The sequence below is a fragment of the Balaenoptera physalus genome (assembly GCF_965194825.1).
Source record: "Balaenoptera physalus genome assembly, chromosome: 16".
Taxonomy (NCBI): Eukaryota; Metazoa; Chordata; class Mammalia; order Artiodactyla; family Balaenopteridae; genus Balaenoptera; species Balaenoptera physalus.
In genome coordinates, this window is record NC_138898.1 from 13,378,834 (window position 1) to 13,395,935 (window position 17,102).

General features: G+C 48.5%; 1 protein-coding gene across 6 annotated transcripts in view; it reads left to right on the forward strand.

The window, feature by feature from the left end:
• The window catches only part of SULF2 (sulfatase 2), a 143,953-nt gene that overhangs the window by 91,039 nt on the left and 35,812 nt on the right, over positions 1 to 17,102 (forward strand). For all 6 annotated transcript variants that reach the window (XM_082431391.1, XM_082431394.1, XM_082431390.1 and 3 more), the window contains exons 4-5: positions 1,706 to 1,857; positions 13,998 to 14,167. In XM_082431391.1, coding sequence (XP_082287517.1) covers positions 1,706 to 1,857; positions 13,998 to 14,167 — 322 coding nt within the window. The remainder of the gene's footprint in view (positions 1 to 1,705; positions 1,858 to 13,997; positions 14,168 to 17,102) is intronic.

Consider the following 17,102-nt stretch of genomic DNA (forward strand, 5'->3'; position numbering starts at 1 on the left):
AAAAAAGTATCGCAAAGATCTTGTGTTACCTCACCACCCACAGAAAGTTCGGGGGTGTATCCCCGTCCAGATGATTTAGGGTGATTCTTTTTTTAAGTAAGCTTTGCTGGTGGTGTGAAGCACGCCTGCAGAGACGTGCACTTTCGCTGCTCTAAATGCCCAGCTCCGTGGAGTTTCACCAACGGAACCACCCGTGTTCCAGCAAGAAGTGGAACGAGACCATTATCACCGGAGAAGTCCCGTGCACCTTCCATCCCCCTTTCCCCCACGTCCAGCAATCACCACGGCTTTTCTTCTCAAAACCATAGATTCCTTTTGCCTGTTTTTGAACTTCATGTAAATGGGATCATACAGTGATACTTTTATATCTCCTTTATTCCTCTTAACACTGTTTGGTTGTTGTGATGCGTTCGTGTTAGTGAACGTGGCACTAGTCCTTTCCTTCTTATTTCTATGTCATATTCGGGTATACAGACATGCGGTGTATTTCTCCATTCTTGTGTGGGTGGACATCTGTTTCGTTTCTAGTTATTTGCTATTGTGAATCGTGCTGCTATGAGCCTGTCCTGCCTGTGACTTTTGGTGAACCTAGGAATGCATTTCTGCTGGGTAAATACCCAGGATGCTGGGTCAGGAGGTGTGACTATGGTCAAGTTTAGCAGACGCCGCCGAACCGTTTTCCACCGTGCCTGGATCGGTCTGCACGTCCCCCGGCAGCGTGTGCGAGCTCCGGATGCCCCGTGCCCCCACCAACACTCGGTCTTGGTCCTTTTTTTTATTTTTTAATTATTAGCACCTTTAATTCTTATTTATTTATTTATTTATTTATTTGGCTGTGTTGGGTCTTCGTTTCTGTGCGAGGGCCTCCTCCAGCTGCAGCAAGCGGGGGCCACTCTTCATCGCGGTGCGCAGGCCTCTCACTATCGTGGCCTCTCTTGTTGCGGAGCACAGGCTCCAGACGCGCAGGCTCAGTAGCTGTGGCTCACGGGCCCAGCTGCTCCGCGGCATGTGGGATCCTCCCAGACCAGGGCCCGAACCCGTGTCCCCTGCATTGGCAGGCATACTCTCAACCACTGCGCCACCAGGGAAGCCCTTGGTCCATTTTGTTAAATGTTAGCCCTTCTAGACACCATGTAGTAGATAGAATCCAAGGGGGTCCATAAACTTGAGTGGGAAAAATTGATGCTCTGGCTTTCACTGACCTACAGCTGACACTTGGCATTTGCTTCAGTTCTGAATGTAGGCCCCTAACCACGGTGCATCGGCAGAATCTATACCGTTGTCATCGTAGAAATCGCCGATGTTTCAGTATTCCGTTGCAGTTGCTGTAGGTGTCGCGAAATCAAATATTCTCACTCATCACTACTTTGAAATGATCATTCCTTGCAAGGTCTTGTGTTTAATCTTCGTTTTTTTTAAGGACACGTTACTATATGGCAAATTCTCCTAATATTTTGATAACTGTATTTCAAAATAATTGATTTTCTCTGTAATCTTATATATTTTATTTTCTGCACGTGAAAACATTTGAGAAGGGGGGGTCATAGGCTGCACTTGCCTGCCAAAGGGCTCCGTGGCTCAGAGGGCAGGGCTGTCGCCGGGCTCTGGGCCTGCCATGGTTTAGAAATCGCTGTCGGGTGACGGACAGAGAAGGCTTTTGCTCTCTGTGTGCTCATGTGGCCTCCTGGTCCTTCTCCCCCTCCAGCTTTCTTTGGGAAGTACCTTAATGAATACAACGGCTCCTACGTACCGCCTGGCTGGAAGGAGTGGGTCGGCCTCCTTAAAAACTCCCGCTTTTATAACTACACACTGTGTCGGAATGGAGTGAAGGAGAAGCACGGCTTTGACTACTCCAAGGTGAGTGCCGCTTCCTGGCTGGGAGAGGCGGTGGGGCTCGGCCCTGAGGGTCACGACACGGGAGCCCGACTACCTGGGCTCAGATGGCGACACTTACTTACGTGTGTGACCTTGAGCAGCTTACTTACATCCTCTGCTTCCGTTTTCTCATTTCTCAAACGATAGTCTCTGTTTCTAAGAGTATTGTTTTATTTTTCATTTTTTTAAGTTGAAGTATAGTTGATTTACAATATTGTGTTAGTTTCAGGGGTACAGCAAAGTGATTCAGTTATATTTTTCCAGATTACTTTCCATTATAGGTTATTTCAAGGTATTGCATAAAATTCCCTGTGCTATGCGGTAAATCCTCGTTGCTTATCTGTTTTATGTGTAGTGTTTGTTAATCCCCGTGCTCCTAATTTATCCCTCCCCCATCCCCCCATCCCGTTCCCCTTGGTAACCATAAGTTTGTTTTTCTGTGTCTGTGAGTCTGTTTCTGTTTTGTATTAGATTCATTTGTTTTATTTTTAGATTCACATATAAGTGATATCACATCATATTTGTCTCTCTGACTTACTTCACTAAGTGTAACGCTAGGTTTATCTCTGTTGCTGCAAATGGCAATGTAACAGTGTTGGGTTTTTTCAGTTGAGGTATATTTGACATATAACATTGTGTAAGTTTAACACGTACAACATGCTGATTCGATACATGTGTATAACGCAGTGTTATTGCCGTTGTCATGTCAGCTAAACCTTTATCACGTTGCGTAATCTTTTCCTTTTTGTGGTGAGAATAATTAAGACCTAGTCTCTCTTAGCAAGTCTGATGTTTATAATACAGTACTGTTGCCTAGAATCACTATGCTGTGCATTAGATCTCCAGGACTTACTTATTTACTAGTTGTTACGTTTGTCCCCTTAAACAACATCTCCCCACTTCTCCCACCCCCCACCCCTGGTAACACCCATTCTACTTTCTGTTTTTATGAGTTCAGCTCTTTTGGATTCCGTATACAAGTGATATCACACAGTATTTGTCTTTCTCTGACTTACGTCACTTAGCATAATGTCCTCAAAGTATGTCCATGTTGATGCAAATGGCAGGATTTCCTTCTTTCTCAGGACGGAATAATGTTCCATTGTGTGTGTGGGGGGGTGTGGTGTGTATATACACCACATCTTCTTTATCCATTCATCATTGAGGACACTTAGGCTGTTTACATATCCGGGCTTCTGAGACTAATGCTGCAATAAACATGAGAGTGCAGCTCTCCCTGCAAGATCCAGTTTTCATTTCCTTTGAATAAGTACCCAGAAGTGGAATCCCTAGATCATAGGGTAGCTCTATTTGTAATGTTTTGAGGAACCTCCATGCTGTTTTCTGTAGTAGCTGCATCAATTTCCATTCTACCAACAGTGCACGAAGTTTCCCTTTTCTCCACATCCTCAGCAACACTTGTTATCTCTTGTCTTCTTGATGCTCACCATTCTAACACGTGCCAGGTGATATGAGGGTATCATTTTATAACATTTTGCCAAAGCAGAACTTTCTTACAGAAAGTGTGCATATAGAGTGTACAGTTCAATGAATTTTCAAAAACTGAGCAGACACATGTAACCAGCACTCACGTAGGTCAAGAAGTTCCCCCCACGTAGCTCCCAGCAACCACCCCTCCCAAAAGGACACCCATTACTCAGACTTCCAGCATTGTAGACTAATTCTGTATCCAGCTTTTGTTGCTTAACACTCTGTTGAAATTCCCATGTTGTCACGTGTGAGTGTAGATCCTTCATTCTTGTTGTATAGCATCCCATTGTGTGATTATACCTTAATCTATTTGTTCCCTAGGACATACTTTTTCTAGTTCTGATTTGTTGAACTGAGATAAGGTAAGGAGCATAGTTCCTCAGTGAATTTGCAGGGAGTTTTCACACATCTGTGCATCTGTGTAAGTGCAGCCCAGGTCAAGCTGTGGAGCATTTCCAACCCCCAGCAGGTTCCCTCCTATGCCTTTCCAGCCAAAACCGCCACCACCTCTTATTTTGACTTTTATCACCATGGATTGGTTTTGCCTGTTCAAGAACTTCACATAAATGGGATCGTATCACATGTGCTCTTTATATCTGGCTTGTTTCACTCAACGTCACGTCTGTGAGATTCATCCACATGGTCGTGTGTATCAGCCATGTGTCCTTTTCATTGCTACGTAGTATTCTCTTGTATAAATAGATGACAGATATTCATCTATTCAACGACTGATGGATATTTTGGTTGTCTCTGGTTGGGTCTGTTATGAACTAAGCTGCCGTGAGCATCCTTACACATGGCTTTTGGTAGACATATGAACCCACTTCTTTGGGTTATACACCTGGGAGTAGAATTGCTGGGATATAGGATGTGTTACATGGTTGAACCGCTTTACACCCCCAGCCAGAAATTTTTAAGCGTTCCAGTTGCTTCACATTCCTCAACACATGTATTGTCTTTTTTATTATAGCCATTTGGCTCGGGGTATAGTGGTATTTCATTGTGGTTTTTCCACAAATGTTTTTGAAGATCACATGAGTTAATACATGTAGAGTATGAGAGGAGACCATTGCATATATAGTAAATATTCAGAACATATTAGTTCAGATCACGACACCAAACTTGCTCTGTAAAGGGCCAAATACTAAATATTTTAGACTTTACAAGCCATAGTCTCTATTGCAACTGCTCAAGTCTACCCTTGCAGTGCAAAAGCAGCCATGGGTGATATGTAAACAGATAAGCATGGCTGTGTTTCAATAAAACTTTATTTACAAAAACAGGCAGGGGGCCTGACCTGGCCAGTGGGCGGTAGTCTCCTGACCCCCGGCTTAGATAATGATGATGATGGTGATGATGATGTTAAGGAGGAGGAGAGACTAACACTGATGGTTCATCCAAACTTACCATTAAAAAAAAAAATCTGGAGACTAACAAATATTCCTGCCCCAACTAAATCTTCAGAATCAGCTCTGGCATCCCGCCACAGCAGATACATTATTTCTCCAGTCTGTCAAATCCACCTCCTTCTCTTCCCCATTCCCACTGCCACTAGCCCTGGGCCTGACTTACTGTCGTAACCAGGGTTCTCTGATGACGATTCCTTGGGGCCTCCCTCTCTAGTTGTCTCTAAAAAGCCACACAAGGCTCCTAGGCAGAAGTCACCAGGGGACAGGCGGTCATGCAAACAGGAGAGCAGCCTGGGAGTAGGTGAGACAATATGGAGTGGTGGGGACTGTGGAGGACTTAGCTGTCTAAAACGGGGCAGCAAACTCTCGGATCAGGCCTGTCCGTCCCACGTAGCATTGTGGGCCCGAGATGGCCAGGTTTTCTGATTTTTCAACAGAAGCCACAAATTTGTGTATTTTTTTCCTGTGAAGTCTGATTTTTAAGTACTGGCAGCTAATTCAGACATTTCTAAAATCCTGCATGAATCAAGGTCACCTGAGGGCCAGACCTGACCCATGGATTTGCAGCTCATTGTACTGTTCTGCTGCCCATTGCCCTCCAGGGGCTGTGCAGTGGACTGGGGGTTCAAAGCCCGACTCTGAACATATTATGTGCTGTTGGATATGCTACCTATTCCTAAGAGCCTCAATTCCCAAATCTGGAAAATGGGCACATTCTAGCATCTTAATAATGTGCATTTCTATTTACTGAGCACCTACTATGGTCCAGGCACTATGCTGGGTGTTTTATGTACAATATATCTAATCTTCACAACAACCATATCAAGTGAATGGACTAGTGGGAGTTGATTACATTAGTCCTTTATTCCCTCAGCAAGTATTTATTAAGAGCCTACTATGTGCCAGGTGCTGGGTATCTAAGGGTGAACAAAAACAGACCCAGGTACCGTCCTCATGGAGTTTGTGGTCTAGCGTGTGGAGGTGTGTTATAAACTGTGAAGTGATGGCACCTGTATTAAAGTCAGAACACCACACACAGTGTAGAAGTGCACACATACACACACACACACACACACACATATACACACACAAGCACATCAGCCCAATCTCCTATTTTGTCATCCCCAGTATGAGCCATTTCAACCAGACCAGCCTTGTCGGTTATTACAACCATCTCAAAACCTTTACTAGTGCTTCCCTGCCCTGAATTTATCCAAGTTTTGTCTGTCTTCTCTTCCATGAAGCGTTTCTGGATTACTCTAAACTATAGGAGTTATCCTTTTTTGAATCAGACTGGCCTCTTTCAGTTGTTTGTGAGCAGAAATGAACAAAAACTCAAATCAAAATGGCTTAATTGAAGAGGAAACATATTAGCCCTTTTAACTGATCCAGCAGTAATGGCATCAGGCATGGCTGGATTAGGCAGTGGTTTCTCACTCCTTTATATTCTGTTTTCTTCTCTTCGACCTCATTCACAGACTGTATGTCTGTCTCTCTTCTCCTGGTACCAATATGGCCATCCTTGCATGCTCTCAGCCTCCTGCCCAGCTGCAAGCATGGGTGTCTCCTTCCCAGGATTCCTAGCTAGTTTCATTGGCTCTAGATCAGTCACATGTCTGTCCCTGAACCAACCAGTGTGGCCAGGGGAATGCAGTGTTCTGATGGGCTGTAAATCACATGCTCACTCCTGATCCAGAGGAAGGGGTCGTGGGAGCCCTACCACTGAACTCAACCCTGGAACATCAGCTGAGAATAAAGCCCCAAATAAAAATGGAGAGTTTCCACTGGAAAGAGGCTGACTAGATGCTCAACAGCCAGAACACACCCTATCCCACTCCCCTTCTGGGAACACCAGCACATCTGGGGAGCCCTCCCACCTTTGACAGGTAATCACCGCCCACGTGTCCCCTTCCTGAGTATAAGTCTGATCAGTCCAGGCCCCAAGTGGCAGACACCACACGTGACATCACCTGGCCAGTGCCCTCTCCCTGACCCTGTGTCTCACTCTGCACATAGTAGGCCTGCCTTCAGGACCTCCCGAGTGAATTGATTCCAGAGTCCGGGTTGGGGGGGATTTAGCAACTCTGCTGGACTCCTTGGAAATACAAAGCACAGTCTCTCAATGCAGAACACACCTTTTCTCTCCTCCCAGCCTCGGTGCAGGCAGATTCTCCAAATACCCAGAAAAATCCACTCCCTCCTTTTTAAAATTCCTCACCACGTGCACGCCTGGCCTCAGCACAGCCCAATAATAAAGTTATCCAGGGATATTCCATCCCCTTGGCGCTGAGGATGGGACATGCAGTGGCTGCTTTGTCACCCCATTTCCTACCATCCATACATCTCGACCTGTGAATGAGAGGAGCCCCTGTGACAAAGGTGGGAGAATTCCTGGAGCCCCAGTTACCAGAGGCCTGGAAACGGAGGGATGGGGGGCCCCTGTGGGGTCAGAGCTGGCTCAGGTCCAGAGTTCAACTCCCAAGGGTAGCGGTGGGCAGCAGGGGCCGGAGCGCCGGGAGGGAACAGGAGTGAGCTTGGAGTTTCCAGCTGGGGCAGAGCTGCGGGCGGGAGCCCCACACTCTGGGAGGTCCAGGGCCTCTGTCAGGTCAGAGCATCATGCTGACACTGACCTTGGGGGCCTCGGCGGGAAGCCCAAGTCAGGAGGAAGTGGCAGCCCTTCCCAAGAGCCCCTCAAAAGGCCCTCTGAGGATTCTGTCCCACATCGCTAATCCCAAACGTGGGCGGATGCCACCGAAGGGGTCCTCGTGGCAGAGTGGAAAGAGAGGCAGTGATGATGAGAAAAGAATGATGTAGAGCCAGCACTAATGGTCGAAGAGGGCTGGAGAAGGCAGCGGAAGGGAGATAGGCGTGACCAGGTCGGGAGATGGAGGAGGGTCCAGGTGAGTCCCGGGGGCTCTGCAGAAACGGCGGTCACCAGGAACCTGAGTGCACCCACCCCTCAGCCCAGCATGTGTACTTCTCTCTCTCTCTCTGTTCTGGAGAAGCCTTCCGTGTGTGCAGAGGGGGTATAGCCAAGCTGTTGGCTGCAACTTTGTCATGGAAAGAAATCAACCAAGAAAGCCCACTAATGCGGGAAGTGACTGAATGACCATGGAGGAGTCTGGAAAAAGACAAGGGGGATCTGTGCCTAAAGCCATCAGAAAAGCTTAGGACATAAGGCTGAGTGGGAAAAGCAAGTCGCAGGACTCCTTCAGGTCCCTAGTCAGATGTTACCCTCCTAGACCACCCTGTATACAGGGTAACCCCCCCCGGACCCCCCGTCACCACTGATGACCTGTATATATCATGGAGTCACGTGTTCATTGTCCTCTCATTCGAACACAAGGCTCATGAAGACAGGAATGTGCGTTAGTCTTGTTCACTGCTGTGTGTTGGATGAATGAATGAATGTACACGGTGTGGTAGGATTAATGTAAAAAGATGCATAAAGCAATATACTCTAGCATATGTAATAACACATCTGGAAAGACACTTCTTTCTCAGTAGAGGACAAAAGAGGCCAAGATTGGGAGTGGGGATGAGAGGAAATCAAAGGGACCTTCAGCTTCGTTTGTACTGTTTTAATTTTCACGAGGAAAATGCAGGCGTTGTGATTCCTGAGGAATAATGGCTAACACCCCTTTAGAGGGTATCACGCACCAGTTACCGCTGGAATCGTTGTACACGAATTAACCCACGCATTTCTCACCAGAGCCTATGAGGTGTCTGCTGTTACTATTTCCAATCACCAGATGAGGAAACTGAGGCCCAGAGAGGCTAAGTAACCAGGCCACACAGCTAGTAAGGGGTTCGTTCAGGATTCGAACCCAGGCCATCTGGCTTCAAAATCCATTCTCTAAACTACAGCCCATGGGCCAGCCTGCCAACTGTTTTGCTACAACCCTTGAGCTTACAATGGTTTTTACATTTCTACCTAACTGAAAAAAATCAAAAGAACAGCGATTTTCATGACACGTGAAAATTACATGAAATTCAAATTTTAGTGTGCGTGGACAAAGTTTTACTGCAGCCAGACGTGCCCATTCATTTATGCAGTTGCTGCTTTTGAGCTTTAATGGCAGTAATGAGTGATTGTAACTAAGACTTCTGGCCCGCAAAGCCTCAAATATTTATCATCTGGCCTTTTACAGAAAAGGTTTGTTGAGACCTGCTGTAAACCACCATCTACTCCTCCCATTAATATTTTCGTTTGTGGGGGGAAAAAAAAAAGAGAAACCAGACAAAAAACACAAAGGCCTGAGCTCTAGCTCTGAATAAATTGCTTATTAGTTTTGTGGCCTCAGTTTCCCCATCTGTAAAATGGGCATGGTGTCCACTTCACAATGTTGCTATGAAGGTCAGTCGAGCAAACACCTGATAACAGTAAGAGCCAGTGTCCATCGTGGGTTCCCTCAGTACCAGCCTCCTTGTTAAATGCTTTATTCACTTAGCAAGTCCATGTCAAGTGCTCATGTCACCATCTGAAGAAGGGACTGTTATTGGGCCCATTTTCGAGATGCAGAAACTGAGGTGCAGGAAGGCATTGTTTGCCCACAGCTAGCAGGTATAAAGCTGGAACTTGAACCCAGTGTTTCTGACTCCAGAGCCCTCACCCCTCATAAAATGATTGCTCCTTAGAGATGTGAATCTCTTTTAAACACAAACTGCTGTAGAGGCTTCCGAAGGTGAGGGATCAGCATCATGATTGGGAATGAAAGTTGGACAAACCTGCTGCCCAGGGAAGCCAAGGGCTCGGGAAAGGAGACCCTGTGTCACGCAAGGTTGACTTGCCAAGTGAAGAAAATACGAAGAGGTGGGCTTGGAAGCTGCCACCCGAGGCCGAGACAGCCTCCCCTCCTTGCTCCCCTCCCCACCCAGCCTTCCACCAGCTGTCTGAGAGTAAAGCCACAGGTTTCCTGGCACAGCCCTAAAGCCACCCAGTGGTGCTCGGGTGGGGCTTCCCAAGCGGAAAATTTAGTCTTGGGAGCCAGGGGACTCTGATGTGGGGAGATGTCCTGTGACATATCGGGTGAACTGGCTTATCTCACCCAAGTTCAAACAAGAGACAGAAACTCGGGCTTCCATGGGGCAAAGTGTGAGCAACTCCCACCAGCACCCACAGAAGACACGTTTCTCCCCACACCCGGATCCAGACAGAAGGAGGGGCTTCCTGCCAGCCACGCCCCCCTCTTGTCCTTGCAGTCTCTGTGCCCCGCCTCCACCCCTCCCCAGCCCCCCTGATTCCTTCTCCCCTCTCTTAACTGCAGAGCCTTTCCGCGCCCTGCACGGGACTGTACCCTGGGGACAGGGACCCGCAGCCACACACCCACACTTAACAGGGAGCCCAGCACCCCGGGAATAGGCACCCAACACCTAAGTGAGCTCAGAAATCATCGCTTCAGCAACAGAAATGGTGGCAAAGGCCGAGCCTGGGAAGGAGGCAGGGAGACTCGCAAGCCCACCTGTCACTGGGGTCCCCAGTCCCCAGGAGTGCCCCACACGCTCCCCTCTTCCTTCCCGAGAAATCCTACTGGTAAATGACTGCTTGAGGAAGACAGCCCAGAGCCACAGGCTAGCAGTCTCCTCGGATGCACTGCGGTTCCTCGTGGCTAACTGAGCAAATTGTCGAAGAAGGTCAGGATGGAGGGGGAGGGTGGGATACACCCTCCTGGGTGTCCGGCAGGGTGTCCTTGTCCCTGGATGTCTGCCAGCTGTGGTTGCGAAACTCTGAGCAGGAGCAAAGTCCCCAGGACCCTGGCATCACCGCCACCCTGCACAGGTGTGGCCAGGAGTACGGAGGTGGGGAGGGGAGATCTAGCTCCCGAATACCCAGGTGTGCCCGCCTCACCTGGGAGGCGGAGTGCGCCGGGCCCAGAGCCAAAGGGAGGCAGGGGGTGACTTCCTCATGGTCTATCGGCCAGTCTCCAGCTTCTAGAAAGTTCACCTTTTGACCTGCATCATCCTCTCACCTGTCTCCCCCCTTTCTGTGAATAACTCTGAATTTCTGACTGATCCCAGGCACCCCAGACTCAACCTGTTCAAGGCTGAACTCTGCATTTCCACCCTCGCCCCAACATTCTCCTGGCCCCACATCTCTGCACCCTTCACCTAAACCAGAAAGCAGTGACGGGGGAGCCTGACCACCCCCTTTCATGCACCCCATACATCCAGTCAGTGGACATGACCTATCCGTAGGGTCCACACCCAGCCGTCACTGGGCAGTGCCACCCCCGCCCTGGCCCAGGCCCCCTTGGCCCTCCCTCTGAGCCTGGACTCACCTCACGTACTGCGACCAAGGGCTGCTTCTCACTGGCCAGCCCAGGCTCACGCCCACCCCCAGAGTCAGGATGGTGTGGTCCCCTCCGGTCTACATGGGTGGATGGGGGTGCAGGCACCAGTGTCAGATGTCATTGTAGACGCCCTAATGCAGCCAGAGGGGACCAGCAAAGGCTTAGCATAGAAGTGGCTCTGAGGAGGACCAGGAAAGATAGGAGGCTCATAGACGTGCAGAAAATCGGCCCCCCCCAAGAGAGCCGTAATGTTCACTGACTCCTGCCGAGAGCTGGCTGCATGCAGGGCACCGTGTCGTGAGCTTTAATATCTCAGCACTTGAAGCCCTCTCACACCAGCCTTGAGGGGCAGACACAGTAATCACCCCACACGCTTCCAAATGTACAATGTCACAGAGACTGTTGGAGCCCCTCCATCACCCTTCCAGCTCTCATTCCTGTCCCGCTGCCCCCTCTCAGGGAGGTCCTGAGGTGGCCACTTATTCCCACACATGCATTTATTCTTTTATTCCATATGCAGACATCTCAAACAATATAAAATATTGTTTTGTGTTTTTAGACTTTATATCAATAGTATCATATCGTACATAGCCCTCTACATATCATGTCTGTGAGATATATCCATGTTGATGCATGTAGCGCTAGTTTATTCTTTTTCACTGCTCCATCATTGCATTGCCCTGGTGATAGATATTATTGGTGGCTTTTAAAAAAAACATGTTTAATCACAGCCAAACAAGCACATATATGGTTCTAAAAGCGAATAGTGAAAACGGGTTTATTATGAAGAACAGCAGCTCTCTTCCCGCCCCTCCCCACCCAGGGTCCCAACCCCTCCTTTTCACCTAAGAGAGCTTTGCACCATTTTTAGATCCACTACTAGTTACAGGATATTTCTAACACCTTTAGGTCATGTTCCACAGCTATAGCAGCAGCTTTTTGATTTATGTCACACAGAATATTATTTTTAGGTAATAGGCTCTACAGGACCCCCTTATAAAGCCTTTTTTTATTCCCCAAAATTATTCATAAAAAGTATTCAAGGAAAAGTATATAAAGTAGCAAGTGACTTTCTCCCCTCTCTCCCCTTATCCTGGTTCCCAGTTAGCACTTTGGTATATGTCCTGGATTTTCCCTTGCTGCTCAAAAGCATATGAAGGTAGGGGTTTTGTTTCTCCTCTCTACCCTGCCTCCTACTCTCTCCCACAAAAAACAAAAAGTAGAATCTTCCAGAGTTTGACTCTGTAGCTTGCTCTTTCCCTTAACAGTGTATCTTGGACAACTTTCTACCTCAGTAACTACAGACCTACTGCCCTTTTAATGTGTGCACAGCACTGCACAGTATGAAAGCAGTGCAAGTTCATTAATAATCTTCTCATTACTGGTCACCGTGATGCAGTGACTGTCCTTGTGCACATAGACATAGAGCACGAATGTCCCTGGAGGCATGTACCTCTAGAGACACAGGTACACCTGGAGTATGTATGTATTTGGTACAGTTCACTTCAGGGTGGAAGCTGTAGCCACTTCTTCACCTTTCTCTTTTCTTTAAAATAATATCTCTTTTTGAAAGTTATCATTTTGGACAGAGCTGCTTCTGGAGAAGCAGAAGGTAAATTTTTAAGAACTCATTACCTTCAAAAGAAATCAGCAGCTAAAGATTTACCAAATTCAAGAAGAGTTTAGGCAAATCTCAGCTTCTTAGCTGAGCTTTTAAAGCCCTCGTTTCCTGTCCATCACTTTTCCTCCCACTCTTCTCTCCTCCTGCCCAGTATCTAAGTGAGTCTCACTTTTCTGGAGACACTACTGCATGCCTGTGTTTGTGCTGCTCCTTTGATTGTCCCAGCATTGTACCTGATGATTGTTCACCCTCTTTCTATTCCTCAAACACAAGGCAAGTTCATTCCTGCCTCAGAGGCCTTGCATTTTCTGTTCCCTCTGCCTGGAACACTCCCTCTAGATCAGTGATTCTCACTCCTGGCTGCACATTGGAATCTTCTGGTGAGCTTTTAAAAAGTCCAGTATGCAGACTGAACCACAGACCAATTAAACCAGAATCTCTGGAAGAGAGCCCAGCCATCAGTAAAGCTCCCCTGAGGATTCCAGCAAGCAGCTGAAGGTGAACTCCAGTGATATAACAATAGATTTTCCCAGGCCCAGCTCCTCATCACTCAGGTCTCAGCTCAAATGTCACCTCCTCAGAGAGGCCCTCCCTGATTGCCCCAGCTAAAGTATTCCTCCCACCCCAGGTCCCAGTTACTCTTTGCCACATTTTGTCTCATTTCCTTCTTCTGTCACACCTCGTCACTATCTTGGCTCTTCGTTTATATGTTCGTCTGCTCCCGCCCCCAGTACAGACCCTCCAAGATTGCAGGGATGTATCCACCCTGCATGATGGTATCTCTGGAGCCTTGAAAAGACTTCAGGCTTAAGGACCAAGACTCAGGAGGCCTGGCTGCAACATTTATCAGCTGTGTGACATTAGGCAATTCACTTAACTTTTCTGGGCCTTCATTTCCTGTTCTGGAAAACAGGGTTTATCATCAGACCTACATTCTAGGGCTATATAAGAGTTAAACAAGCTAATACATGTAAACACAGAACAACTGCTGGAGCGCCATAAGCACTCAATAGTGTTAGCTATTATTATTTTAAGATCTATCACGAATGAATGACAAATTGTAATTCCTCTCCCATCCTCCCTAACCCCTTCTCTGCTTTTCTTTTCTGTTGTGCATAACATCATTTGACATTCCCTGTTTTACTTGCTTATTTATTGTCTGTTTGCCCCTAGACCATCGGCTCCGCGAGGGATTGTCTATTTTGGTCACTGCTGTGTCCCCGATGCCCGGCATGGTGCCTGGCACATGGCAGGCACTCAGCGCGGATGCCCAGCTCCTCACACCTTCTCCTGTCTCTCCCCACCCCCCAGGACTACCTGACAGACCTGATCACCAACGACAGCGTGAGCTTCTTCCGTACATCCAAGAAGATGTACCCGCACAGGCCCGTTCTCATGGTCATCAGCCACGCAGCCCCTCACGGCCCCGAGGACTCGGCCCCCCAGTACTCAAGCCTCTTCCCCAACGCGTCTCAGCACATGTAAGCTTCGGGGCGCTGCCTGCAGAGCTGCTGGGTGGCACGAAGGTGGGAGGGTCAGGCTCGGTCACAGTGATGTAATGACAGAGACAAGGCTGCCTCTTGTCTCTAATCCTCCCGGTTTAAAGAAGCCAGGGACACACAGCTGATCTCTGAGGAAACTGGGATACAGATCCAGTAACAACAACCCAAAGCAGGCAACAAGAGTTTTTATAACTTGGGACCCACATCCTCCCACCGAGAGGTCTGTGGATAGAACAGCATTTCAGGTGTATACCCGTATAATAGTATTCCTTTGCAATCTGTGTATTTTATTTTGCACATTTTAAAACACTTTTGAGAAGGGGTCCATAGCTTCATCAGACTACTAATATATTCACAGCCTTTATAAGCTGTTGACTCCATGGCAGGCTCTGTGCTAAGCCCTGTGCGTTGCACTGAATCCCTGAATATTCCCAGTGACCCTTGGTGTATCAGTTATCTATTGCTGCATAACAAGTTACCCCAAAGTTGAGCAGCTTAAAACACCAACGCATATTACCACACAGTGTCTGTGAGTCAGGAATCTGGGAGTGGCCTATCTGGAAGGTTCTAGCTCAGGGTCTCCCGAGGTTGTGAAAAAGGTGTCAGCTGGGGCTGCTGCCACCTGAGGCTTGCCTGGGGCTCACTCACACGGTTGCCCTTCAACCAGCAGATCTCGCCATAGGGCTGATGCAGTCTTTTATAACCTAATCTCGAAGTGACACACCATCTCTCCCACATTCTATTGGTTATACAGACCAGTGCTCCTACAGTATGGGAGGGGTACAGGTGTGTGATTACCAGGAAGTGGGGGCTATTGAGGGCTCTCTTGGAGGCTGCTTGTCACACTTGGTATTCCCATTTTACCAATGGGAAAACCGAGGCACAGAGAGGTAAGGTAACTTCCCTAAGGTCACCCAGCTGGTAAATGGCAGAGCTCGAATTCAAATCCGGCACCCATTCCTGCCTCCCATCTCTCTGCCCACCCCTCCAGTCCTCCTCCCTCCAGCTGGCTAGTAAATCTTTCTGGAAAGTTCTTCTGCTTTTCTCTGCCTCAGACCGCCTCCAGCTTAGCAGCGATACTCAGCAGCCCTTGCTGTGACATTGGGGCGACAAGGGCTGGGCAATTTGGAGTCCGCCTGAATATTCCGGGTGTTTAACTTTCATTGCAATCAGAATGCGTTGCCCTCCTCAACCCCCTTGCCGTGATTACTCTCTGACAGCACCCAGAGTGGCTCCGAGAGGATGAGGCAGTGTGTTAACCTGCTGATCCCCTGGTCTTTGGGGAGCAGGATTTGACAGATGGTGGAGAACCGCATTCCAGGGACTGCAGCACTGCCTCTCTGCCCATCTGCCGTGGCTGCCCCCCCACCCCAGCCCACTCCTCCTGCCTGAGATGCCAGCCTCCCACCCTCACCCACAGCCCACCTTAGAGGGAGGGGGCATGTGGCCAACTCGGTCCCCCTAAGGGAGGAGCCGCGGAGTGGGGGAAGGTACACTTTGCTTCTGCAACGTCTCCTCTAAAAGGGGTGCTGGCACCCCGCCCCCCAGCAGCCCTGGAGTTGCATGATGAGATGGTTTGACATTGCCTGCTCATTTATTTTCCCTTTGAAATGAAAATTATAGAAATTGAACGTGAGCAACGCCTGCTGCCATTACTTACCCAGAGCACCCCCTGTGCCTTAATAGGGGCGTGTTTGAAAGGCTCTCTTATCTCTGGGGTATAATCATTTTCAAAACAAAACCCAAAACCAGAAAGTTCTGCAGCTGGGATGTTTAATTATGACAGTCAGGGGGCTGAGGAGGGGACAGAGTTCCAGATCTTTCTATCACGAGACTCCTGTCAGAGACTCTCACCCCATCAAGCCTTGTGCCATGTTCTCAGGCTGGGCTTGTAGGTGGTGAAAAGTGCTGCTCGTTGCGATGTGGTCCCACTCCACCAGCCCAGGGCCCCATCCACCCCCCAGCCAGCTCCGTACACACACAAAGATGCAAACAGATGCACGCAGACACACACAAACACATACACACACAGATACAGACACAAATACGCAAAGATACAAATAGATACATACAGATATATACACAGATACACAAATGCACCCAAACACAGACACACAGAACACAGATATAGACACAAACACACACGAAGATACAAATAAATACACAGATACACAGACATATATAGACACACAAATGCACATACAAACACAGGCATATACATGCAAGCACATATACGGACACACAGATACAGACACATACACAGATATGCAGACATACACAGAAACACACAAACACACATAGTTACAAAGATACAAGCACATATACACACACACAGACACACAAACGCACATAAAGATAAACACAGGTGCAAACACAGATACACACGTAAACATGAAGATATACAACCATACAGACACGCATGCACAGAAACATACACAGACACACAAACGTACACAGAGACACACACAGACAAAAGACGCATAGGCACACACACCCACAGCCCCCATAGCTTCCTCTGAAGCGTGGCATCTGAATGGGTTCACGGGCCTCTCCCTTTATCACGCCTGGGAGCCAGGCCCGAGCTCACATCCTTGGGGTGGGGCTGGGAGCCAGGGCTCCTGCCCCTCGGCCTCCAGACACACGGCGGGAGGGGCCGGAAGGGCCCCCAGCCCAAGAGGGGATGTTATCCTTGAGGCCGGTTGTGAACGAGCAGACATTCCTCGGATTCTTGAGGAGGTGAGGGTTTCAACTCTTTGTTCAGCAGGCATCTGGGTTCACGTGAAAATGTGACACCATCCGGGAGTAGCAGGGGGAGGCTGGCCTCAAGCAGGGGACCAGCAGGCCGGCCTCGGCCCCAAGCAGGACCCCAGGCTCCGCAGCCTGCTGGCCTCCAGATCGTGCTCGAAAGACGCCT